The sequence below is a fragment of the Hyperolius riggenbachi genome, chromosome 12 (genome assembly GCF_040937935.1).
Source record: "Hyperolius riggenbachi isolate aHypRig1 chromosome 12, aHypRig1.pri, whole genome shotgun sequence".
Taxonomy (NCBI): Eukaryota; Metazoa; Chordata; class Amphibia; order Anura; family Hyperoliidae; genus Hyperolius; species Hyperolius riggenbachi.
The window spans coordinates 218,878,089-218,905,679 of record NC_090657.1 but is presented as its reverse complement, the minus strand read 5'-3'; the positions used below and the strand labels follow the sequence as shown (position 1 = coordinate 218,905,679).

Here is a 27,591-nt window from a genome sequence, read left to right as displayed (position 1 = left end):
TGATGGGGCAGCAGGGGTTGGCATAGTGTAGTGCAGTGTATTGTGTAGTGTAGCTTAGCTGGTGGGGCAGCAGGGGTTGGCATAGTGTAGTGCAGTGTATTGTGTAGTGTAGCTTACCAGGTGGGGCAGCAGGGGTTGGCATAGTGTAGTGCAGTGTATTGTGTAGTGTAGCTTAGCTGGAGGGGCAGCAGGGGTTGGCATAGTGTAGTGCAGTGTATTGTGTAGTGTAGCTTAGCTGGAGGGGCAGCAGGGGTTGGCATAGTGTAGTGCAGTGTATTGTGCAGTGTAGCTTAGCTGGTGGGGCAGCAGGGGTTGGTATAGTGTAGTGCAGTGTATTGTGTAGTGTAACTTAGCTGGTGGGGCAGCAGGGGTTGGCATAGTGTAGTGCAGTGTATATAGTGTAGCTTAGCTGGTGGGGCAGCAGGGGTTGGCATAGTGTAGTGCAGTGTATATAGTGTAGCTTAGCTGGTGGGGCAGCAGGGGTTGGCATAGTGTAGTGCAGTGTACTGTGTAGTGTAGCTTAGCTGGTGGTGCAGCAGGGGTTGGCATAGTGTAGTGCAGTGTACTGTGTAGTGTAGCTTAGCTGGTGGTGCAGCAGGGGTTGGCATAGTGTAGTGCAGTGTATTGTGTAGTGTAGCTTAGCTGGTGGGGCAGCAGGGGTTGGCATAGTGTAGTGCAGTGTATTGTGTAGTGTAGCTTAGCTGGTGGGGCAGCAGGGGTTGGCATAGTGTAGTGCAGTGTATTGTGTAGTGTAGCTTAGCTGGAGGAGCAGCAGGGGTTGGCATAGGGTAGTGCAGTGTATTGTGTAGTGTAGCTTAGCTGGTGGGGCAGCAGGGGTTGGCATAGTGTAGTGCAGTGTATTGTGTAGTGTAGCTTAGCTGGTGGGGCAGCAGGGGTTGGCATAGTGTAGTGCAGTGTATTGTGTTGTGTTGTGTAGCTTAGCTGGTGGGACAGCAGGGGTTGGCATAGTGCAGTGTATATAGTGTAGCTTATCTGGTGGGACAGCAGGGGTTGGCATAGTGCAGTGTATATAGTGTAGCTTAGCTGATGGGGCAGCAGAGGTTGGCATAGTGTAGTGCAGTGTATTGTGTAGTGTAGCTTAGCTGGTGGGGCAGCAGAGGTTGGCATAGTGTAGTGGAGTGTATTGTGTAGTATAGCTTAGTTGGAGGGGCAGCAGGGGTTGGCATAGTGTAGTGTATATAGTGTAGCTTAGTTGGAGGGGCAGCAGGGGTTGGCATAGTGCAGTGTATATAGTGTAGCTTATCTGGTGGGACAGCAGGGGTTGGCATAGTGCAGTGTATATAGTGTAGCTTAGCTGATGGGGCAGCAGAGGTTGGCATAGTGTAGTGCAGTGTATTGTGTAGTGTAGCTTAGCTGATGGGGCAGCAGGGGTTGGCATAGTGTAGTGTATATAGTGTAGCTTAGTTGGAGGGGCAGCAGGGGTTTGCATAGTGCAGTGTATATAGTGTAGCTTAGCTGGAGGGGCAGCAGGGGTTGGCATAGTGTAGTGCAGTGTATTGTGTAGTGTACCTTAGCTGGTGGGGCAGCAGGGGTTGGCATAGTGTAGTGCAGTGTATTGTGTAGTGTAGCTTAGTTGGAGGGGCAGCAGGGGTTGGCATAGTGTAGTGCAGTGTACTGTGTAGTGTAGCTTAGCTGGTGGGGCAGCAGGGGTTGGCATAGTGTAGTGCAGTGTATTCTGTAGTGTAGCTTAGCTGGTGGGGCAGCAGGGGTTGGCATAGTGTAGTGCAGTGTATTGTGTAGTGTAGCTTAGTTGGAGGGGCAGCAGGGGTTGGCATAGTGTAGTGGAGTGTATTGTGTAGTATAGCTTAGTTGGAGGGGCAGCAGGGGTTGGCATAGTGTAGTGTATATAGTGTAGCTTAGTTGGAGGGGCAGCAGGGGTTGGCATAGTGCAGTGTATATAGTGTAGCTTAGTTGGAGGGGCAGCAGGGGTTGGCATAGTGTAGTGCAGAGTATTGTGTAGTGTAGCTTAGCTGGTGGGGCAGCAGGGGTTGGCATAGTGTAGTGCAGTGTAGCCTAGCTGATGGGGCAGCAGGGGTTGGCATAGTGTAGTGCAGTGTATTGTGTAGTGTAGCTTAGCTGGAGGGGCAGCAGGGGTTGGCATAGTGTAGTGGAGTGTATTGTGTAGTGTAGCTTAGCTGGTGGGGCAGCAGGGGTTGGCATAGTGTAGTGCAGTGTATTGTGTAGTGTAGCCTAGCTGATGGGGCAGCAGGTGTTGGCATAGTGTAGTGCAGTGTATTGTGTAGTGTAGCTTAGCTGGAGGGGCAGCAGGGGTTGGCATAGTGTAGTGCAGTGTATAGTGTAGTGTAGCTTAGCTGGTGGGGCAGCAGAGGTTGGCATAGTGTAGTGCAGTGTATTGTAGCTTAGCTGGTGGGGCAGCAGGGGTTGGCATAGTGTAGTGCAGTGTATTGTGTAGTGTAGCTTAGCTGGTGGGGCAGCAGGGGTTGGCATAGTGTAGTGCAGTGTATTGTAGCTTAGCTGGTGGGGCAGCAGGGGTTGGCATAGTGTAGTGCAGTGTATTGTGTAGTGTAGATTAGCTGGTGGGGCAGCAGGGGTTGGCATAGTGCAGTGTATTGTGTAGTGTAGCTTAGCTGGTGGGGTAGCAGAGGTTGGCATAGTGTAGTGCAGTGTAGCTTAGCTGGTGGGGCAGCAGGGGTTGGCATAGTGTAGTGCAGTGTATTGTGTAGTGTAGCTTAGCTGGAGGGGCAGCAGGGGTTGGCATAGTGTAGTGCAGTGTATTGTGTAGTGTAGCTTAGCTGGAGGGGCAGCAGGGGTTGGCATAGTGTAGTGCAGTGTATTGTGTAGTGTAGCTTAGCTGGTGGGGCAGCAGGGGTTGGCATAGTGTAGTGCAGTGTATTGTGTAGTATAGCTTAGCTGGTGGGGCAGCAGGGATTGGCATAGTGTAGTGCAGTGTACTGTGTAGTGTAGCTTAGCTGGTGGGGCAGCAGGGGTTGGCATAGTGTAGTGCAGTGTATTGTGTAGTGTAGCTTAGCTGGTGGGGCAGCAGGGGTTGGCATAGTGTAGTGTATATAGTGTAGCTTAGTTGGAGGGACAGCAGGGGTTGGCATAGTGCAGTGTATATAGTGTAGCTTAGTTGGAGGGGCAGCAGGGGTTGGCATAGGGTAGTGCAGTGTATTGTGTAGTGTAGCTTAGCTGATGGGGCAGCAGAGGTTGGCAAAGTGTAGTGCAGTGTATTGTGTAGTGTAGCTTAGCTGATGGGGCAGCAGAGGTTGGCATAGTGTAGTGCAGTGTATTGTGTAGTGTAGCTTAGCTGGAGGGGCAGCAGGGGTTGGCATAGTGTAGTGGAGTGTATTGTGTAGTGTAGCTTAGCTGGTGGGGCAGCAGGGGTTGGCATAGTGTAGTGTATTGTGTAGTGTAGCTTAGCTGGTGGGGCAGCAGGGGTTGGCATAGTGTAGTGCAGTGTATTGTGTAGTGTAGCCTAGCTGATGGGGCAGCAGAGGTTGGCATAGTGTAGTGCAGTGTATTGTGTAGTGTAGCTTAGCTGGAGGGGCAGCAGGGGTTGGCATAGTGTAGTGCAGTGTATTGTGTAGTGTAGCTTAGCTGGAGGGGCAGCAGGGGTTGGCATAGTGTAGTGCAGTGTATTGTGTAGTGTAGCTTAGCTGGAGGGGCAGCAGGGGTTGGCATAGGGTAGTGCAGTGTATTGTGTAGTGTAGCTTAGCTGATGGGGCAGCAGAGGTTGGCATAGTGTAGTGCAGTGTATTGTGTAGTGTAGCTTAGCTGGAGGGGCAGCAGGGGTTGGCATAGTGTAGTGGAGTGTGTAGTGTAGCTTAGCTGGTGGGGCAGCAGGGGTTGGCATAGTGTAGTGCAGTGTAGCTTAGCTGGTGGGGCAGCAGGGGTTGGCATAGGGTAGTGCAGTGTATTGTGTAGTGTAGCCTAGCTGATGGGGCAGCAGGGGTTGGCATAGTGTAGTGCAGTGTATTGTGTAGTGTAGCTTAGCTGGAGGGGCAGCAGGGGTTGGCATAGTGCAGTGGAGTGTATTGTGTAGTGTAGCTTAGCTGGTGGGGCAGCAGGGGTTGGCATAGTGTAGTGCAGTGTATTGTGTAGTGTAGCTTAGCTGGTGGGGCAGCAGGGGTTGGCATAGTGTAGTGCAGTGTATTGTGTAGTGTAGCTTAGCTGGTGGGGCAGCAGGGGTTGGCATAGTGTAGTGTATATAGTGTAGCTTAGTTGGAGGGGCAGCAGAGGTTGGCATAGTGCAGTGTATTGTTTAGTGTAGCTTAGCTGGAGGGGCAGCAGGGGTTGGCATAGTGTAGTGGAGTGTGTAGTGTAGCTTAGCTGGTGGGGCAGCAGGGGTTGGCATAGTGTAGTGCAGTGTAGCTTAGCTGGTGGGGCAGCAGGGGTTGGCATAGTGTAGTGCAGTGTATTGTGTAGCGTAGCCTAGCTGATGGGGCAGCAGGGGTTGGCATAGTGTAGTGCAGTGTATTGTGTAGTGTAGCTTAGCTGGAGGGGCAGCAGGGGTTGGCATAGTGCAGTGGAGTGTATTGTGTAGTGTAGCTTAGCTGGTGGGGCAGCAGGGGTTGGCATAGTGTAGTGCAGTGTATTGTGTAGTGTAGCTTAGCTGGTGGGGCAGCAGGGGTTGGCATAGTGCAGTGTATATAGTGTAGCTTAGTTGGAGGGGCAGCAGGGGTTGGCATAGGGTAGTGCAGTGTATTGTGTAGTGTAGCTTAGCTGATGGGGCAGCAGAGGTTGGCAAAGTGTAGTGCAGTGTATTGTGTAGTGTAGCTTAGCTGATGGGGCAGCAGAGGTTGGCATAGTGTAGTGCAGTGTATTGTGTAGTGTAGCTTAGCTGGAGGGGCAGCAGGGGTTGGCATAGTGTAGTGGAGTGTATTGTGTAGTGTAGCTTAGCTGGTGGGGCAGCAGGGGTTGGCATAGTGTAGTGTATTGTGTAGTGTAGCTTAGCTGGTGGGGCAGCAGGGGTTGGCATAGTGTAGTGCAGTGTATTGTGTAGTGTAGCCTAGCTGATGGGGCAGCAGGGGTTGGCATAGTGTAGTGCAGTGTATTGTGTAGTGTAGCTTAGCTGGAGGGGCAGCAGGGGTTGGCATAGTGTAGTGCAGTGTATTGTGTAGTGTAGCTTAGCTGGAGGGGCAGCAGGGGTTGGCATAGTGTAGTGCAGTGTATTGTGTAGTGTAGCTTAGCTGGAGGGGCAGCAGGGGTTGGCATAGGGTAGTGCAGTGTATTGTGTAGTGTAGCTTAGCTGATGGGGCAGCAGAGGTTGGCATAGTGTAGTGCAGTGTATTGTGTAGTGTAGCTTAGCTGGAGGGGCAGCAGGGGTTGGCATAGTGTAGTGGAGTGTGTAGTGTAGCTTAGCTGGTGGGGCAGCAGGGGTTGGCATAGTGTAGTGCAGTGTAGCTTAGCTGGTGGGGCAGCAGGGGTTGGCATAGTGTAGTGCAGTGTATTGTGTAGTGTAGCCTAGCTGATGGGGCAGCAGGGGTTGGCATAGTGTAGTGCAGTGTATTGTGTAGTGTAGCTTAGCTGGAGGGGCAGCAGGGGTTGGCATAGTGCAGTGGAGTGTATTGTGTAGTGTAGCTTAGCTGGTGGGGCAGCAGGGGTTGGCATAGTGTAGTGCAGTGTATTGTGTAGTGTAGCTTAGCTGGAGGGGCAGCAGGGGTTGGCATAGGGTAGTGCAGTGTATTGTGTAGTGTAGCTTAGCTGATGGGGCAGCAGAGGTTGGCATAGTGTAGTGCAGTGTATTGTGTAGTGTAGCTTAGCTGGAGGGGCAGCAGGGGTTGGCATAGTGTAGTGGAGTGTGTAGTGTAGCTTAGCTGGTGGGGCAGCAGGGGTTGGCATAGTGTAGTGCAGTGTAGCTTAGCTGGTGGGGCAGCAGGGGTTGGCATAGTGTAGTGCAGTGTATTGTGTAGTGTAGCCTAGCTGATGGGGCAGCAGGGGTTGGCATAGTGTAGTGCAGTGTATTGTGTAGTGTAGCTTAGCTGGAGGGGCAGCAGGGGTTGGCATAGTGCAGTGGAGTGTATTGTGTAGTGTAGCTTAGCTGGTGGGGCAGCAGAGGTTGGCATAGTGTAGTGCAGTGTATTGTGTAGTGTAGCTTAGCTGGAGGGGCAGCAGGGGTTGGCATAGTGTAGTGCAGTGTATTGTGTAGTGTAGCTTAGCTGGTGGGGCAGCAGAGGTTGGCATAGTGTAGTGCAGTGTATTGTGTAGTGTAGCTTAGCTGGTGGGGCAGCAGGGGTTGGCATAGTGTAGTGCAGTGTATTGTGTAGTGTAGCTTAGCTGGTGGGGCAGCAGGGGTTGGCATAGTGTAGTGCAGTGTATTGTGTAGTGTAGCTTAGCTGGTGGGGCAGCAGGGGTTGGCATAGTGTAGTGCAGTGTATTTTGTAGTGTAGATTAGCTGGTGGGGCAGCAGGGGTTGGCATAGTGCAGTGTATTGTGTAGTGTAGCTTAGCTGGTGGGGTAGCAGAGGTTGGCATAGTGTAGTGCAGTGTAGCTTAGCTGGTGGGGCAGCAGGGGTTGGCATAGTGTAGCTTAGCAGGTGGGGCAGCAGGGGTTGGCATAGTGTAGTGCAGTGTAGCTTAGCAGGTGGGGCAGCAGGGGTTGGCATAGTGTAGTGCAGTGTATTGTGTAGTGTAGCTTAGCTGGTGGGGCAGCAGGGGTTGGCATAGTGTAGTGCAGTGCATTGTGTAGTGTAGCTTAGCTGGTGGGGCAGCAGGGGTTGGCATAGTGTAGTGTAGTGTATTGTGCAGTGCAGCTTAGCTGGTGGGGCAGCAGGGGTTGGCATAGTGTAGTGCAGTGTATTGTGTAGCTTAGCTGGTGGGGTAGCAGGGGTTGGCATAGTGTAGTGGAGTGTATTGTGTAGTGTAGCTTAGCTGGTGGGGCAGCAGGGGTTGGCATAGTGTAGTGCAGTGTATTGTGTAGTGCAGCTTAGCTGGTGGGGCAGCAGGGGTTGGCATAGTGGAGCAGCAGTGGTTAGTGCAGTGCAGTGGAATTGGTGGGGGCAGCAGGGGCTAGTGTGGTGTAACCAGGGCTGTGAAGTCGGAGTTGGAGTCGGAGCCATTTTGGGTACCTGGAGTTGGAGTCGGTGGTTTCATAAACTGAGGAGTCGGAGTCGTATGATTTTTGTACTGACTCCACAGCCCTGGGTGTAAATGGTGGGGGCAGCAGGGGGTAGTGTAAAGCAGCTGGGCAGTGTAGCTTACATAGAATAGCTGAGAGACAGCTTAGGGGAAAAGGGTCCATAAGACGCCCCTGCACCACTGACGCACGAAGTTTAGTCATTTCTTTTCTCAGATTTTTGCCCTCTAAACCTACATGCCTCTTACAGTCATGAGCGTCTTATGGTCTGAAATACACGGTAATTGATTTACAATTATATATGTACCTTTTCAACAGATTCGCCAGTGGCTGTAATTCCATCTTGAAGTAGCTGTTTTAGACTGTTGCCAATCCGATAGGTTATATCAGTTTGCATTTCATAGCCATATATGAAGCCATCTTCTCCCACAAGAACAAGACATCGTATTAAGGGACATATTATCCCAAGAACTGCAAGTCTGGTCCCTGTTGCGAGGTAAAATTCTTTCCATGGCTCTTGCTGTGGCCGCCATACAGAAGGAAAGAAGAAATGGTCTCCAATTGCCACGTAGGTATCGCTGTTTCTTCCTAGTAGCAGTATGGCTTCCCGATTCGCCTTCACAAAGTCAAATACTAAAGTGAAGTCACCAGCTGTAGGAAAAGAAGCCAACATGAAATTACTCAATTTGCCAACCCGCTTATAGGAAGAGTACTACAGTGACACTCTGCCAAAGGTTAACCTCTCAATTTAAAGGGAACCAGAGGCCCCAGAAAAAAAAGATTCTATACATACCTGGGGCTTCCTCCAGCCCCATACGCACGGATCGCTCCCACGCCGCTGTCCTCCGCTTCCTGGATCCGCCGGTACCGGGTCCCGTCACTTCCGGCGGACGCGGCCAATTGTCCGCATGAGCAGGGGCTCCCTCCATACCCTTACGCGTGCGGCTGCGCAGTATGCAGCCGCACGCGTAAAGGTATGCCGGGAGCCCCTGTGATGCGGACAATTGGCCGCGTGCTGCCACCGACTGGCCGAAACTACGGGATCCCGTACCGCCGAATACAGGAAGCGGAGGACGGCGGTGTTGGAGTGATCCGTGCGTATGGGGCTGGAGGAAGCCCCAGGTATGTATAGAATCTTTTTTCTGGGGCCTCTGGTTCCCTTTAAAGTGTAGGTCTTAGGGCCCGTTTTCAGTAGCGCAAATTCGCATACATTTTCTGCATGCAGATTCGCATGACAATACAAGTCAATGGGCCTGTTTCCACTACAAAAACAATCTGCGCGCAGGGCTGCACACAAAAATTCTGAGCCATAAGAATTCGCACACTGCACAGTGTGTGCGATTCGCAAGTAATGTAATAGGAAAATTCCATGCGATTTTCCATACGAATTTGCGTACGTTTTTGTATAAAACGTAATGAAAAAGTACACAGGCACTGACATGGTTAAAATCGCATAGAAAAATTAAATTTGCATACATCCGTATGCGAATTCGTTTACGCGTCTTCCGCAACGGAGTCAAAACGCACTAGTGGAAACGTAGCCTAAAGGAAACAGTCCTGCTTTCTTTATAGCAAGAAGGCTGAAATCCATTTCCATTACAATTAATCACAATACATTATTACAATTAAAGCGGAACAGTAAATTCATTAAAAAAAAATAAGTTTCACTTACCTGGGGCTTCCCCAAGCCCCCAGCAGCCGTCTTGCCCTGTGCCAGTGCTGCACAAGCCTCCGTTCTCCCGTGCCGGCGAGTTTCGTTACCGCCGATTTGCAAGTCGACGGCAACTGTGCCTACGCGCCCCGGGCTACGCAAAGCTTTCTTCGCTTTCCTGCCTGCAATAGCACAGGACGCTATAGCGTGCCTAACGCGAAGAAAGCTTTGCACAGCCTGGGGCGTGCAGGCGCAGTTGCTGTCAACAACCGTAACAAAACTAGCCGGCACGGGAAAACTGAGGCACGCGCAGCACCGGTGCGGGACAGGATGGCTGCTGGGGGCTCGGGGAAGCCCCAGGTAAGTTAAAGTGTTTTTGGTTTTTTTTTCAATTTACAGTTTCGCTTAAAGTACTGAAAAGAACTGCCGACATCTCTTATGTCCCCCTACAAACTACAGGTACCGGGGAGCAGGTTAGGAAATCTATAGCCCTTCTTCAATATATAAAATAGAAAAAACCGAGAGCCCATTATGGTGTAGTATGTTAAAGACAATTGGTAAGTGGTTTAGTGAGAGAATTTATACTCACAAACATGGGTTACCATTCAGGCAACCACTCAATAGGCAGGTGAGGAGATTAGACCTGTCCTCACTCAGGATTAAGAAGTCGCTCTCTGTAGTAAAGAAACAAGAAAGGGGGTAGCACTCCCCTCCACCAGGAGTGGACACAGAGTATTTGTATGTAGAACAGAGGCGCCAGCAGGATAAAAGTCAATAAAACATTTAAAAAATTGCTTGGAGGAAGTGGTGGGCTTGCCTCCAAAAAGCAGACACGAGATCCTGTCTTCATATAAATCAATACATTTATTATACGGTACCCCAAAAACAGTGCAACGCATTTTGCAGGCCCAGCCCGCTTCATCAGGCAATAAAAGTGGGGACAAAACAGATTTTCGGCAATAGCAGGTGTAGCGCCTCAGTCAGTATACACTCAGCAGAGCAATGAACTGCCTGCACCTCCCAACATCCCCTAAGAGCGCATGCAGAGGTGGAGTAAAAGTAACAATAACATTTCTATAGCGCTTTTCTCCCATAGGTCTCAAAGTGCTTAGGCTCTCTCATATTCAGTAATTGGTAGTAGGGTGAAGTATTCACACAGGGGATAAAATTATATTTCTGCAAATGCCAAACTGTAAAAAGAGTAAAAGAGCAGGTCACAAGGTTGTGGAAGAAGATCATGGAGACTACCAATGAGCTGATCTGAGGGGCTTTGTGACCTAGCACATATGCTAGAAGATCAGCATTTTGGAGAACAAATAAGCACACAGTCAAGAACTTCCACTCATGTCAGGTAGCAGGACTTTTACCACATTTCTCCTTTTAATTACAATTTAAAATTCATAAGAGTCAGCATTTTTTTTACAACTCCAGGTATCCCAAAAATTCCTCCAACTTCACAGCCCTGCTAGTGCAGGCATGCTCGGATAGAGACGGCTCTTGTCGAACATGTTTCAAGAGAACCTGAACTGAAAATAAAAAGTCAAAATAACTATACACAGGTTATACTTACCTCCTGTGTAGTCTACTACTATCTCTTTCTCCTCTCCTGCATCCCGTTTGTCCACTGTGATCAATGAAAGTCTCCGTCCTCCATTTTAAAAATGGCCCTTACCCCATAACGGCTTCCTGGTCAGCACACTGTTAAACTGTAATATCGCCCACTTGAGCCATAGGGAAACATGGACATTACCTTGCACATTCAGTTGTAACTGACAGCTGCTGATATATAACTGACAGCAACTGGTATATTTCAGTTCTGACAAAATATTGTCAGAACTGGAAGGGATCACTGTCAGAAGAAAATGGTGAGCTTCTGAGAGGAACTGATGGCGAGGTAAGTATGTAATATTCATTTGCAGCTACATCACGAGTTTATTTTAAATAATTTTACTCGCTTCAGGTTCCCTTTAAGGCAATGCACACTTACCGCGTTGGGATGCACCGGAAGTGGCGGATCCGCCACCAAGCCCATACAGGGGCAACAGCGTGTTACCACCTGACTTCTGTGACAGCGGAAGTCAGTGGGTGATGCAAACCTTTTAAAAAGTGGCAGGTGATCGCACTGCAAACACACATTTCATATGTAAAACCATCCTGAAGGATCCCAGTACTGATCGGTGCGGGTCCAGGGTCCATGCTTTGTTCTGTCCGCGCGCTTCCTCAATCCCCTTGTTATTTGCGCGTCCGTGATTACAATTCCTTTACAAATCTACAGATGCTAAAACAAACCCTGCTGTGGCAGCTGATCAAGACCACCTCGGCCAAAAATTTAACATGAATCCAGTGTGTTTAACCACTTAGTGTCAAGCAGACTTATAAAAACGTCCTGCTAGAGCATTTTAACGGCTCCAGGACGTTTTTATAAGTCAATCCGTGCTGTTGCTGCTGCCGTTGGTCGCGTGCACGTGCGTTCCCGCGAGCGTGCATGTGAAATTAGTGATTAAAAGAATACATAGAAAAAAATACACCTTTATTTCCAAATACTATATTGTCACCATACTTTGTACTCGGGACATCATTAAAATCTTGTAAGAAACAGGACAAATAGGCAGATAAAATGTGTGGGTTTTATGCACAGTAGCAGTGTTTATATTAAAACTATAGGGGATGAAATTGGAGAAATAGTGTATTTTTTCCCCTTTAAAATGCATACAAAATAAATTAATTACTGAAAACAAATATCAACCCCAAAAAGCTTAATTGGTGGTGAAAAAAACAAGATATACGGTAGATCATTTCATTATGATTAAGCTATTGGCAAATGAAAGGAATGAGCACTGAAAGGTGAAAAATCGCTCTTGTCCGTTAGGGTAAAAAACGCCTTGGGGTGAAGTGGTTAAAGGACATCCGAGGTGAAAATAAACTGATGAGAAAAACAATTGTATCTATTCTCCTTCTCCTAAAAATGACTTTTTTTTAGATATCCCACAGTTTTATTTTATATTTAAATCTAGTTTTGAAGTTTTTACTGTTTCATTGTCTCTGCTCAATGACACATTCACTGAAGTATGCCAGAGCTCAAATCTATGAATTACTGACCCTTTTATCTCTTTCCTGCTCAGAGAAGCTATTTACTGACAGGAAAGTGGTTTATGGCTTTAATTATTTATCTGTGAGGGTTATGCTATGGTCTGACCCAGTCCGAACTGATCCCGACTCGGACATAAACTGTCACTTGCATACCTGATGTTTAACTCTTTCAGGCAGAGAAAGAAAAAAAGGAACACAGCATAGTTATTTGTGTGCTAGGCACTGTACATACACTTCTCTATCTCATCATGTCACATCGGTTGTCCTTTAAAGCGCTTGCCCAACATCTTCTGAAGATCTGGCATGCCAGATCTTTAGCAAACCCAGACATCCAAATGCATTATTCTCCCCACTCATGGGACGTTTTTTCATTACAGATTTTCTTTAAAGAGAGTCTGAAGCCTAATAGAATACCTCTTTTTACCTGCTACTTTTGTTAAAGGGGCTCTACAGCGACAAATTGTAAAATTTAAAAGCTGTGTAAACAGACAAATAAGCCAAGAACATTTTTTCCAGAGTAAAATGAGCCATAAATTACTTTTCTCCTATGTTGCTGTCACTTACAGTAGGTAGTAGAAATCTGACAGAACCGACAGGTTTTGGACTATTCCATCTCTTCATAGGGGATTCTCAGCAAGGCTTTTATTCTTTAGAACGATATTCCCTAAGGATTTAAACAATGATGCTGGCCCGCTTCCCTGCTCCCTACACAGTTTTCTGGAAGTTGGACGGAGCAACTGCCATTCACTAAGTGCTTTTGAAAATAAATAAATCCCTGAGAATCTCCCCCATGAAGAGATGGACTAGTCCAAAACCTGTCGCTTCTGTCAGATTTCTACCTACTGTAATGCTGGATCCACACGGTGCGTTCGCGCACTCGATTTCCCGTCGATTCGTTTATTTCCAACATGTCCGATTTGGATTTCGATGGATCGTTAGGTCGATTCGCATGCAAAGTATGCCGAATCGACCTAACGATCCATCGAAATCCAAATCGGACATGTTGGAAATAAACGAATCGGCGGGAATCGAGTGGGAAATCGAGTGCGCGAACGCACCGTGTGGATCCAGCATAAGTGACAGCAACATAGGAGAAAAGTAATTTATGGCTCATTTTACTCTGGAAAAAAACGTACTTTTTATTTGTACATGTTTGCACATATTTTACATCTTAAAATTTTTCGCTGTAGTGCCCCTTTAAGCAATATCAGCAGTGCTGAAACGCTGTATTCCTGTGCAGAACGAGGGCTTTATAAGTCGGGGAGTGCTTCCTGATAGAGGCAGAGCTTTGCGCTGTAGCTCTGCCTCTACTGGAGTCAATCTCCGCTGTTCGCCACCTCTCCCCGCCCCCCTCAATCTTCTTTCACAGAGAGGGGCAAGGAGAGGAGGAGATCCACACGGAGACTGACTCCAGTGGAGGCAGAGCTACAGCGCAAAGCTCTGCCTCCCCGGGCAGCAAAATCCACAACCTGGAAAGTCGCGAAATTTTGCCCCGGGAATTTGGGGGGTATAAAGCCCTCGTTCTGCAGCAGGAATGCGGCGTTTCAGCCAGGGCTGTGGAGTCGGTACAAAAATCCACCGACTCCGACTCCTCAGTTTAGGATTCCTCCGACTCCTCTAATTTGCATATTATAATATTGTTGATTGAAAGTATGTAACATGAAATTCATCTCTTAACTGCCAACGCTTAGGAATTTTACAAGACAACTGAAGTGAGAAGGATATGGAGACTGCCATATTTATTCCCTTTAGTCATAGACTAAAACTAGTCCTTGGTAAGAGTACTTGTAAAAGGTACAGACCGGAACAAAGAATATCTATCAGGCCCTAGGCAATGTAACTGTGGGTACATGTAAGAATGATGAGCAGGTACTCTGCAGGGGAATTCTTCATGCACAATCTGAACCAGGTTTATGGGTGATAGACAACACCTCTGTGTTCAATGTGCACAACATTCTCAGTGGATTCCCTGCAGCTCTGTGGGGAGTGCATATGTAGAGTATAGTACTTACTGTGTAACAAAGTAAACCTGAGACAGATGAAATTAAAGTTTTATACATTCCTGGGGCTTCCTCCAGCCCCTTTCAGGCTAATCAGTCCCTCGTTGTCCTCCTCCGCCACCTGGATCTTCTGCTATGAGTCCAGGTACTTGAGCCAGTCTGGCATAGTGCGCATGCACACACTCCGCCACTGGGAGCATACTACACCTGCGCAGCACTATTGCGCAGGTGCAGAATGCTCCCGGCTGTGGGAGCGGCACGTGGCCATACTCCGCTGATTGGCTGAATTACCTGGACTCATGGCAGAAGATCCAGGTGGTGGATGTGGACAGCGAGAGACTGATTAGCCTGAAGGGGGCTGGAGGAAGCCCCGGGTATATATATAACACACTTTTCTTTTCATCTGTCTCAGGTACCCTTTAATTCGTAGTCACCAAACCAAATTTTAACAACATAAATTATTTGATTTCATGAGCAAAGAGTGCGTACATTTGCATAAATCAGAATCAACGCAGAATTATTTCCATCTCACTGACCATCTCTATTAGTGACACGGCTACACATCAGGTTTATACTTACAGCATAGATGTTATTTAGTATATATAAGAGATTCCTGTGTACACATCATATATACAGTCACAATCAGATATCTATATCTGACTTAATAATGAAATATGGGGACTGCTTTATTGAAGCAGCACAAGTAACTAATTTGGATTGGTTTATTTCATTTTTGTGGACTAAGCACAGCTATTACTGTATATATAAATTATTTATGATGACTATTATCTGAGAAATAGAACATTTTATCATATTTTCTATTTTAATTACAGTTTAAATTCATTAGGAGTGGGTGCATTTTTTTCCAGACTCCAGGCACCCAAAATTGCTCCGACTCCACAGCCCTGGTTTCAGCACTGCTGATATTGCTTCACATAAGTAGAAGGTCAAGAGAAGTATTTTATTAGGCTTCAGACTCTCTTTAAGTTAAGTAACTCTCAATGATAAGTACTGTGTTTTTAGCATATAAGACGGACCTAGGTTGAGGGCAAAAATCAAGACAAAAAACTAAACTCTTAAAGGACATCAGAGGTAAAAATAAACTAATGAGATAAACAATTTTATCTATCCTCCTTCTAAAAATGACCTTTTTAGTTGTCCTACAGTTTTAGTTTATATCTAAATCTACTTAAGTTTTTACCTCATCTCAATGACACATGCATTGATGTATGCCAGAGCTAAAATCTATGAACTATTGAGGGCTCTTTTCCACTATGAAATGCGATCGCGATTCCGATCGCAATCGCTTTTCAATTTCCACCATGCGATTGAGCTACTATACTCATAGTCCAGCTCAATCGCATACAAAACGTGGCAGGACGACGATTGCGCTTTGACCAAAATCGCATCGCAATCGGATCGCACCAATGGAAATTGCTGCTGCAGTTTCCATTAGTTTAATGTACCTTGCGATTTGTGATCAGAAGCAAATCGCAGTGAATGGCTTCCTGCTCTCAGAAGCCATTCACTGCTAGGAAAGTGTTTTATGGCTGCAATTTATTATCAGTGAGGGTTACGCTATAGTTAGACCCAGTCATGACCCAGGGGAGAGGGAGAGAGTTTGTACAGTGACATGGTCCCAATAAAGTAGGGTTTTTGTTTTGTTTTTTTTAATCCCCAGTTACCGTAATTTTTAACCCCAGCCTAGCCTATTAACCCATTATTAACCCCTGCAATACCTATGCCTGGATAGAAACTTTTTATAAACTATAAACTGCCACCTGTAGTAGTCGTATGTGATTTCTAGAGCGAAAGTTTGGGGACCCAATGCTCTACAGATGTATCGCTCTGCTGTTGCCTAGTGATGCATCTGTACAGCACTATGGCCCCCAACTGTCAACCTAGCGAAAGCATTCCGATCGCTACAGACGCACAGACTGGGTATAATGGTCCACCACATGCTCAGCTAGTAATAAAATATGTATGGGGTATCATTTTAACCGGGAAGGGCCAAATAATTCATTTTTGTCTTTTATAACTTTGGGATGTGTCATGTGAAAATTAGGAAGGGTTAACAATGAAAAAAATGGCTATTTTCTGCATTTGCACCCTAATTTGGCATAAAAAAAAATGATAAGCCTTCAACCCAAAGAGCACCATCCCCACTGAGAAATATGGCGGTGGGAACCCTAATGCTTTGGGGTTGATTTTTCAGCCATTGGACCAGGGAACCTAATCACAATACATGTAATACATGAGGATTCTCAACTACAACATCAGGCAATCTGCAGAGAAACGTGGCCTTGGCCACCAATGGACATTTCAGCATGACTATGACCCAAAACATACAGCAAAAGTGGTGAAGAAATGGTTACCAGACACCAAAATTAACGTTTTGGAGTGGCCCCGCCAGAGTCCTGACTTGAAACCTATTAAGAGTCTGTGGAGGGAGCAAAAGATCAGGGTGATGGCAAGAAGACCCTCCAACCTGAAAGACTTGGAGCTCATTGCTAAAGATGAAAAAATACCCGTGGAGACAAGCAAAAAGCTGGTCTGCAATTATAGGAAGGGTTTGATTGCTGTAATAGCCAATAAAGGCTTTTCTATTGATTATTGAGAAGATTTTGAATAATTTTGGACTGGACACTTTTTGCTCAAATGTAAATAAAAGCTGAGAAATGTTTTTTTTTCACCAATAATGCCTCTTGTACATCATCTTATTATCTTTTGGGAGATGCCTAGGTCATTTCCCATCAAAATGACTTGCTGGTTGAATAAAATTTGCCAGGTGTATGAATAATTATGGGCAGCACGGCCCATATACTACCCATAGGACCGCAGTAGAGCGGATCGATTTGTTTGGCTATTTCTGCCTTACCCGCACGAAAAGCGGCTAGTGCGCCTGCGCTGGATCGCAGAGCGGTAAATATTCACATCTCCGCACGTTGGGGGACTCGGGCAGGCTAACGGAGCAACGGAGGAGGATTGGGGAAGCCTCATTAGGATGCAGAGGCCCCTCCCGAGGTATGTATCCCCCAGAGGGGTATTTTATTATTTATTTTTTTCTATTACAGAATTCCTTTAAAGCAGATGCCAGTTAATATATCTTTTAAATTGCTCAGCTCTGACAACATTTGCATTTTATGCTGGGGATACACGGTACGTTTCTGTACCGTGTATCGACCAGCTGATCCGGCCAGTTGATAATATTCAGCTGGCCCGATCAAGCCGCTCGACCCCCGCCCGCTCGATTCTCGCCGGCGGACAATGGCAGGGAATCGAGCGCTGATAAGGAAGCGCCGACGGGGGCGCGGCTGGGGTCGATCCGGCGGCTAATCGCCCGCTGGATCGACCCGTGTATTCCCAGCATTTACATACTTTCCCAGGTTACATACTTTCAATCAATAGATTGAAACGAAGGAGTTGGAGTCGGATGATTTTTGGACCGACTCCACAGCCCTGTTGGAAAATACAAGTCAAGCAATCGCTTGGTCACGCCCCGTTCATATTACCAACCGCAGATGGCAGTGCGATCATTACGCAAAGCGTACAAACGCCATCCACGTTTGCATGCGTTGCGTGGCTGATACCCATTCAATGCATGGAATGGGTCAGCCGCGCGTGCCGCATGCGTTCGCGGACCTCGCTGGTCCAGAACGCATGCAGTGTGAACATCAGACAGTGAAGTCTATGCACTTCTGATGTTGCGCGTTTCTGCCTTCCGCACACGTTGCCAAAACACGGACGGCAACGTGTGCAATGTGAATGGGGCCTCAGTCATATCGTGGAGTTGGTCGTGAACTCAGTTGGATGTGTGTACGAGCCTTTAGTGCAGGGAATAGATAACAGAGGGCCAAAAGTTCAATATGGGAGCTGTCAAAAAAAAGTAAAAAAATGGTCATCATCCACCTGAGACAACTAAAACTTGAGAAAAAAAACAAAAAACAAAAAAAAAAAACTTATGTTTTTAGCTTTGAAGCACAAAATAATACTGGAATTTCAGTGTACTATAGACACAAAATGTTTACCTCAGTCTATTATCAGTTCTGATTTGCTTTGACAAAGATTGCAGTAGGACCATACAGATGACCTAGCGTAATAGAAACAACTTTTATGTCCTGCTCATTATAAACAACTTTCACTACTCACGTTTATTCTCCAGTTCCTGGGCAAGCTTAAAACCTTCTGAGAGGCACAACCGAACATCTGTTGGCTGTTTTGAGAAAACTGGTTGTTGTGGTACAAGAAACGCTACTTGCTGTGGCACAAAGGCTGCTTGCAATGGCACAGACGCTGCTTGCGGAGGCACAAAGGCTGCTTGTGGAGGCCCAGACGCTGCTTGCGGTGGCACAAACGTTGCTTGCGGAGGCACAAACCCCGCTTGCGGAGGCACAAACCCTGCTTGCGGAGGCACAAACCCTGCTTGCAGTGGTACAGTAACTGTAGTCTGTAGTACAAAAACTTGTTGCTGTATGAAAATGGATGGTGAGGTTAACAAACCAGGTTTTATCATAAGAACAGCTTTAGGACCTCTGTTTTTTTTCATTGGGGAAGATTTTGCAGTCCCTGTTATTAAAGGATTATCACCGCTAGCAAACGGTGGTGGGTAGGGTGCAGGTTTGGGGTCTATTTTGACAAAATCTTGGCTTGATAATGTCTGTTTCAGAGGTTGGTTTGGATGAAGACATCCCTCCATTTTTGTCTCCATTTGCGGTAAGGCTTCCAGCTGGGGTGAATTCTTTATCGTATTGTGATCTTGCGTTTCTATAAAAGAGAAAATATGTAAAATCTGTTATTTTTTTCAAGCTGCATTATAGAATGAAAATGAAAAAAATAAGAAAAACATTGACCACTATGTATGTATGCCCCCGTTTCCTCCTCCTAACCAAGATCTGCGACAAAGTAAAGCCTGCCATACATTGGCAGGCTTTCTCCCAATGTGCCCAAAACACAGTTCACTCTCTGATCTGATCAGAAAAAACAAAAGTTTGCTTTCCTAAAACAGAAAGAATTTGCGATAATTCAGGTTGGAGTGAGCTTGAGCAACACTGCTGAATATATGTCTCCCAGAGCAACACTGCTGAATATATGCAAATTAACCATCATCTGATCAGAGAGGGCTCTATAGCTGCCACACACTGCACATTGATTTTCAATAATTTCAGCATGGAATCTACCGTCTTTCCCCTAAAGTAGGACATCCCCTGAATATAAGACCTAGCTGAAATTTCACTTATTCCCCCAAATATAAGGCATCCCCCGAAAATAAGACCTAGCCCCAGGCAACATGATACCCCGTCAGCCGCATCCCACATTACACATACCGCTAATGAAATAGCGTAGTACGGTATCTAGTTACTACCGGTAGCTGCCGTCTCTGCGTTCATGCCGGGCTGCATGCTTGCACGCTGAGCCGCTAATCGCCTCCTTCGCCCTGAGTTGACACAGGCTGTTTTTAATTGGATCGAGCAGCCTCAGAGGCGGGATCATGCTCCATTTTTTGGGCCTATCACTGCACTCACTGCTACTCAGCGACTGTAATGATTGGCCCAATCACAGAGCCATGATCCTGCCTCACAGACTACCTGATCCAATTAGAACGTAGAGGTAGCTTAAAACGTTACATCGGCTTCACACAGGCGCCCAAGCATGGGGACACATTGTGCAGTGCCGATCAGGCACCTGTCATGTCATCCTTACACACAGCAAGTTTATCAACTGTGTGCAGGGATGACATGACAGGTGCCTGATCGGCACTGTGACATTACAATGAGCAGCAATAAGAGGCAGCCAGCATGAGGACACATTGTGCAGTGCAAATAGACATCCCCTGAAAAGCACACTTTATGGAGCAAAAATTAATATAAGATACTGTCTTATTTTTGGGGAAACTCAGTATATTTACCACCCCTCGCCCAGCTGTCCCCCCTGCTAATGCGGTTCTCCCCAGGGCCCCATGCAGAGTATTCACCACTACCCTTTTTTTTTTTTTTTTTTTTTTTTTTATTCTTTATTGGCGCCTCTGTACAAAAATTACTAATACTTTTTTCTGCCCTTGGTGGAGAGGCGTTACCCCTTATCCTTCACTGCTACGGAGAGCAACATTCTTAACCCAAGTGGGGTTGGTTCCAATCGCCCCACCTGCAATTACAGGGGTTGCCTTAGCGGTAAGACACCTTTGTGAGTACCTTTTCATTTGTACAAACACCATACTTATTGTACTGACATACTACACTATTTTTGGCTCTCGGTTTTTCCTCTTTACTAGAAGTATGTCTCTATCTAGTCATATGGTGTTGACATTTGGCATCTCTGCGTTGTTATACCAAGGCGCCCAAATGTTCTCGAATCTTTGTGGGTAGTTGAGATTTTTATCGGTCATTCTGTAGAGAGGAAAGGCAGAATTGATCGCTTGTTTCTAGTAACTAACTGAGGGACCCTGTCTCCTGTTCACACTAGGAATGACAAATGAGATGCAAATTTTTCTGAAATTATGCAAATGTATGCAGTTTGAAAAACTGACCATTCAATTTAAACCCAGGTTTAAGTAGACTGGTCCATTTTCAAGCTGCATATATTTGCATAAAATTTGCATACATTCCAAACAATTTGCATAAATGTGATCATCCGTAGTCCACATGCTCAGTATTTCTTCACCGGCGTAAAACAAGCAATAAATACGAGATACTAGGCCTACCTGCTGGGGGGACGGGACACACCATCAGGCCTAATCGAGATTCCCTGGGAGCGCATAAAACCAGGGCTGTGGAGTCGGTACAAATCCACCGACTCCGACTCCTCAGTTTAGGATTCCACCGACTCCGACTCCTCGACTGACTCCTCTAATTTGCATATTAAAATCTTGTTGATTGAAAGTATGTAACATGAAATTAGTCTCTTAACTGCCAACGCTTAGGAATTTTAAAAGGCAACTGAAGTGAGAAGGATATGGAGACTGCCATATTTATTCCCTTTAGACTAAAACTAGTCCTTGGTAAGAGTACTTGTAAAAAGGTAAAGACCGGAACAAAGAACATCTATCAGGCCCTAGGCAATGTAAGTGTGGGTACATGTAAGAGTGATGTGCAGGTACTCTGCAGGGGAATGAGGAGATTCTTCCTCTATTACATATCTGAACATGGATCAGGCCCTAGGCAATGTAACTGTGGGTACATGTAAGAGTGATGTGCAGGTACTCTGCAGGGGAATAAGGAGATTCTTCCTCTATTACACATTCTTCATGCACAATCTGAACATGGATCAGGCCCTAGGCAATGTAACTGTGGGTACATGGAAGAGTGATGTGCAGGTACTCTGCAGGGTAATGAGGAGATTCTTCCTCTATTACATATCTGAACATGGATCAGGCCCTAGGCAATGTAACTGTGGGTACATGTAAGAGTGATGTGCAGGTACTCTGCAGGGGAATAAGGAGATTCTTCCTCTATTACACATTCTTCATGTACAATCTGAACCAGGTTTATGGGTGATAGACAACACCTCTGTGTTCAATGTGCACAACATTCACATTGGATTCCCTGCAGCTCTGTGGAGAGTGCATATGTAGAGTACAGTACTACTGTGTAACAAAGGAAACCTGAGACAGATGAAATTAAAGTTTTATACAGACCTGGGGCTTCCTCCAGCCCCCTTCAGGCTAATCAGTCCCTCGCTGTCCTCCTCCACCACCTGGATCTTCTGCTATGAGTCCAGGTACTTGAGCCAGTCTGGCATAGTGCACATGCACACACGCAGCCGCCGGGAGCGTACTACACCTGCGCAGCACTATTGCGGAGGTGCAGAACGCTCCTGGCTGTGGAAGCGGCATGCGGCCGGACAGCGCTGACTGGCTGAATTACCGGAAATCATAGCAGAAGATCCAGGTGGCGGAGGAGGACAGCGAGGGACTGATTGGCCTGAAGGGGGCTGGAAAAAGCCCCAGGTATGTATAAAAAAACTTTTCTTTTCATCCTTCTCAGGTACCATTTACCGTATTTTTCGGAATATAAGACGCTCCGGCATATAAGACGCACCTAGTTTTAGAGGGCAAAAATCTGGAAAATTAAAAAATAAACTACCATAAACCTAGGTGTGTCTATAGTGCAGGAGCGTCTCATCCTGACATATACCTGAACAATAATGCACAAAGAGCCAGTGCAAAATAAATAACAATAAATATTCAGTTGATAAGTCCAGGAAAATGGAAGAACCAAAAGTGCAAAGCGTGCCAATATGCAATTTAGAGCAAAGGTACCAAAAATAAAGTGCATAGAAGAGAAACCGTAAAGTAATGGCAATCCAAACCAACAATAGTGACACTGTGCTATAAAGAAAGCAGCCCAAGGCTGCTGAGTGTGAAAAGAACAGACCTCACAGCGTGAGAAAGGAGGAATCGGAAAACGAACGTTACCCACATCAAAGGAATAAACTGTGTGAGCAAAAGAGCAACCCCAGGCTGCCGTGATTAAATTTGAAGGCTCTTACCGAATGAGGGAAGGGAGGAGAGACCGAGCACCACCCGCCCCAAATGACGTCGCAATTTGCAGCAGAAGTGACTTCTTCCGGGCATCAATCTTGTTGCTGATGCGCAGACATCCTCCATGGATCCTCCACTGCAGCTTAGCTGTGTACCCACGCTGCCGATCCGCCGACATCCTCCATAGTTATGGCGTCTTCTTCCTGGTTACAGTGGCCCCTACTGTGTGACGAGCGGTGCACGTGCGCCTGACGTCATGCGTTACACATGCGCCGCTCGTCACAGAGTAGAGGGCACTGTAACCAGGAAGAGGACGTCGTAAATATGGAGGATGTCGGTGGATCGGCAGAGCGGGTACACAGAAAGGCTGCAGTCTGCCTACGGGAACTGCAGCGAAGAGGAGCTGGCGGCTGGGATACTAAACAAGCATGATCCTGGATGGCGGCTGGGACCCTCGGATGACAGCTGGGACCCTTGGATTACCGCAGGAGAAGAGGATCGCGGCGGCAGGATCCAGTAAGTATATCATGGGGGCCAAAATACCGCACCTTTAGAATATAAGACGCACCCACTTTTCCCCCCCAGTTTTGGGGAAGAAAAAGTGCGTCTTATATTCCGAAAAATACGGTAATTCGTAGTCACCAAACCAAATTTTAACAACATATCAAATGATTTGATTTCATGAGCAAAGAGATTTGCATAAATCAGAATCAACGCAGAATTATTTCCATCTCATTGACCATCTATTAGTGACTTGGCTACACATCAGGCTTTATACTTACAGCATAGATGTTATTTAGTATATATATGAGATTCCTGTGTACACATCATATATACAGTCACAATCACAATCAGATGTGTATGTCTGACTTTAAAAATACGGGGACTGCTTCAATAAAGCAGTCCCCGTATTTTTAAAGTCAGATATACACATCTGATTGTGACTGTACAGTATATATGATGTGTACACAGGTAACTATAGTAAGTAACTAATTTTGATTGGTTTATTTCATGTTTGTGGACTAAGCACAGCTATTACTGTATATGTACATTATTGATGACTATTATCTGAGAAATAGAACATTTTATCATATTTTATATTTTAATTACAGTTTAAATTCATTAGGAGTCAGAGTCGGTGCATTTTTTTCTGACTCCGACTGACTCCAGGCACCCAAAATTGCCCCGACTCCGACTCCACAGCCCTGCATAAAACGTGAGTAATATTTCATTAATTACACTAAATAGGTCTTCCCAAAAGAACTTTAGTGGTGAGCAGCTGCAGAACATATGGAAGAATGTTCCCATTTCTATCTGACACCTGGGGCACGTCACTGTTAGTACTCTTGATTTTGTGCATTCTTTCTGGGGTGAAGTTAATTTTATGTAAAAATGTGACTTGTAATATAACCTAGCCTCTCTTCTTCGTCACTCCCATGATTGGATTACTGATAGAGAACACTATTCTAACACTAAGCTAGAACAAGAGCAGGCGCTCCCTTGGTCTCTTACAGGCCTTCTACATGCACGGCTATCTAATCTCCCAGTTAGGCTAAAACACAATACTCTATTCAGAGATACCATTGCAGCCTGGAAAGCAGTTAGGAAAAAATGTATGCTTCTCTGGCAATTTTCCAAATATCTTCCGATTTGGGGAAACCCCAATTTTCCATCTAGTACTCAACAAAAGGTTTTTGCAAGCTGGGACGATAAAGGTCTTAAATGCTTGGGAAATATGTTCAATCTACAAGAGAGCAAATGGTGGTCATTTTCAGAACTGAGGAAAAAAATATGGACTTCCCCCAGGGGACTTTCTGGCATATGCCCAAATTAGATCGATAGTTAAACAGAATTTACACCTCCATGAGTCTATCATGAAGCCTACAAAATTCGATAATATTATTAAACCTGAGCTTTCTGCTCGATCCCTAGCTGATTATTATTTAGCAATCCGAGCCTTAGACAGCCAACATAAAGCAGACGATGCAATGAAAAAATGGGAAGATATCTTAGCAGAAGAAGGAGTGGGATAAAAATTTTAGAGGGCAATATGATAGTAAGACAGGTAATAAAAGATGAAAAATGGCGTTCCTCTTATCTGTTGTTTATTCATAGAGGCAAATATGCCTTCAATATTAAATATAAAATACCCCCCCAAGGTTATAACCCATGGTGCCCGAAATGTAAAACTAAAAACGCAGATCTACTGCATTGTATGTGGTCTTGTTCAAAGATTCAGACATACTGGGATAAAGTTCTACAGTATGCAAACAAAACATGTAAAAAGAAAGTCTCTAAACAGCAGCTGCTTATATTATTTAACTATTCTTAAAGTGATTCCAGCGATCATCGAGACAAACCATCGGAACTGTTTCATATTATACTAATAGCAGCCAGGCGGACTATTCTCAATAAATGGCTCGACCCAGGAACACCAGACTTAAAAATGTTGAAACAGGAACTTTTGTATGTCTTTAATATGGAGAGACTAAACACTCATCAAGCACTGGAGACAAGAACGAAAGCATTCTTCAAAATATGGAGAAATTTTATTCTGAACCAATTCACTTCTCAACAGATAAATGCTTTGATGAAAGACTACAAATTGACATCCTGGTACTGCTTGGAGGACCTGGGGGGGGACCTTGGGGAGACTAAAAGTATAAAAAGCAAAAGATGAGAAAAGTTGAAAACAAAACAACGCAAAAGTGGGGAAGACAGCGAGGTACTGCATGAGCGGGGAAGGGAAGGGAGGGGTCTTTCTGGGGGTAAACTGGAAAATTGTGCATGTGATGTTGATGTACGACACCAATCTGTATGTTTCATACTAACGTCATGTGCATAAACTCAAATAAAAAATGTTTAAAAAAAAAAAAAAAAATGTGACTTGTATTAACCACTTCAGCCTTCAGTGTATTTTCATCTTATGCATCTGAGCAATTTGCACATTTCAGTGCTCCTCCCATTCATTCGCCAATAACTATCACTACTTATCCCAACAAAATGATCTATATTTTGTTTTTACCGCCAACAATTAGGCTTTCTTTGGGCGGTACATTTTGCTAAGAATTATTTTTTCTAAATGCATTTTAATGGGAATATTAAGAAAGTAAAAAACGGAAAAAAAATTCATTATTTCTCAGGTTTCGTCCATTATAGTTTTAAATTAGCACATGCTACCATTATTAAAACCCATGTATTTTATTTGCTCATTCGTCCAGGTTATTACAACATTTAACTTATGTCCCTATCACAATGTATGGTGCCAATATTTGTAAATAAAGGTGCATTTTTTTGCGTCCATCACTATTTACAAGTCCATAGTTTAAAAAAAAATAACAGTAATATACCCTCTTGACACACTTATTAAAAAAAAGTTCACAGGGCTGTGGAGTCGGGGCAATTTTGGGCACCCGGAGTTTGATTTCATAAACTGAGGAGTCGTGGTCGTGAGTCGGAGGATTTTGTACAAAATCCATAGCCCAGTTAAGTATTAGACTAAGGAGTTGGAGTCGGGGCCATTTTGGGTACCCGGAGTCGGAGTCGTGGTTTCATAAACTGTGGAGTCGGAGTCAGAAGATTTTTGTACCGACTCCACAGCCCTGGTCCCTAAGGTAACTATGGTTTGTTTGTTTTTTTAATTGTATTTTTTTTTTTTATGCAAAAGTTTCATGTGGGTATTTATGGGAGAGTGTGGGATGTAAAGGGTTAATTATAAATGATGTGTAGGTCTCTTTATTAAAATAAATGAATGTAGGTATAATTTTACTATTTGGCCACAAAATGTCCTCACTCATTAGCTTCCTGCGCGTGCTTTTAGTACGCAAAACAGGAAGTAATGAGTGTACGGGTAATTAGTGTTTACAAATGACCACAGGCGTGACCACAGGCGTCACATTAATGCTGCGATCATTGACACAGGGACCTAAAACAAACAATGAATGGGAACTGCAATCCCATTCATTGATCTCCGGGCTAACAGGGGGTGTCGAGAACAATCACAGGATCGCACGCATGGGCGAGCAGGAGAGCGCACAGCGGCGATTTTGACAAAGAACGTATATTTACTCCCCTGAGGCTTAGATGACGTTTTTTAGGGGAGTAGATATACTGTACTAAAACCATTAAGTGGTCACAGAGGGGCTCAGCCAGGCCATTGACCTGATTTTGTACCCTCCAAAAAATTTTGCCTGATTAAGCGGGATTGTGACCCGTGAAACGCGTTGCAACTTTGGAGCTTTTAATAAAAAGATACTTTATACTGTGAGTAACGTCCCATTGTCCTGTCTTTCTTTCTACGAGGGAGCTTGAATATACAAATAAAACCTGTTCTGTGGAAAGAAGCCATAGCCAGCAAAGCAGATGTCATAATCGTCCAGGAATCACATTTTGCAGAAGGCTGGTCTAACAAGGAGGTACTTTACATCTGTGCAAGAAATCTAATAACTCCCTCTTCACTGCACTTGCAGTTCCTTTTATAGGAAGAGGTTCAGCTATCAAGGTCTTGCAAAGGGATAAAGATACAGAGCAGCATTTGCACCAGGATCCTGAGGCGCCTAGGCTTCCTGGAATCGTGCATGATTGGCCAGTCTAAAGCCCCATCTACACCATGGGACATTGTAGCGATCCGGCGGCTCGATTAGCCGCCGGATCGCCTCTTCCGCGTGCCCGCCGCGTCCCCGCTCGCCGCGCGTGCGCCGCATTCGATTCCCCGCTCGTCCCCGCCGGCGCCGCTTATCTCCCGCACGATTCCCTGCCATTGTCCCCTCGCGGGTATCGAGCAGGGAATCGGCGGTGCGGAGATCCGTCCTGTCGGATCTTATCAATCGAGCCGCATCAGCGGCTCGATTGATAAGGAGCATCGCGGCCGCATCTACGCGTGTAGATGCGGCTTAACAGTGGCCAATACATCCAGTGAGTCTGATCACGAGTGGGTGTCTATGGTGGAGGTGCTGCTGGTATTGACAAGTGCTGCAAGTCTATGGACAATATGCCGGAGATATAAAGAAAGTGTTGAAGATCATTGTTCAAGGGTGTGCGCTACAAATACAATACAAATATATATTGGCTCAGAGGGAATAACCTCTCTTTACAGTCTGCCTTGCTCCCAGAACACCCTCACTTTGTCGCCCTCCCCCGGTGCCCTGTCCGCCAGACTCCTGAGCTCTTCCAGGCTGCTATCAAGTCGCACAGCCTCGGAGAACTCAGCGCTGTCGGCCACAGGCACCAGGGAGGTGGCAAACTGAGAGGCCTCTGGGTCCTCAGAGCCAGGCTCTGAAGTGGAAGAGCCCGACCCAGTGACATCCGCCCCTTCAGTG

At 45.9% G+C, this 27,591-nt stretch overlaps 1 protein-coding gene across 2 annotated transcripts in view; it reads right to left on the bottom strand.

Annotated features, from left to right (window-relative positions):
• The window catches only part of LOC137542111 (uncharacterized), a 116,415-nt gene that overhangs the window by 66,131 nt on the left and 22,693 nt on the right, over positions 1-27,591 (bottom strand). For both annotated transcript variants that reach the window (XM_068263786.1, XM_068263787.1), the window contains exons 2-3: positions 17,947-18,561; positions 7,364-7,707 (exon numbers count right to left, since the gene is read on the bottom strand). In XM_068263786.1, the coding sequence (XP_068119887.1) occupies positions 7,364-7,707; positions 17,947-18,505 (903 nt within the window). In that variant the 5' untranslated portion in view covers positions 18,506-18,561. The remainder of the gene's footprint in view (positions 1-7,363; positions 7,708-17,946; positions 18,562-27,591) is intronic.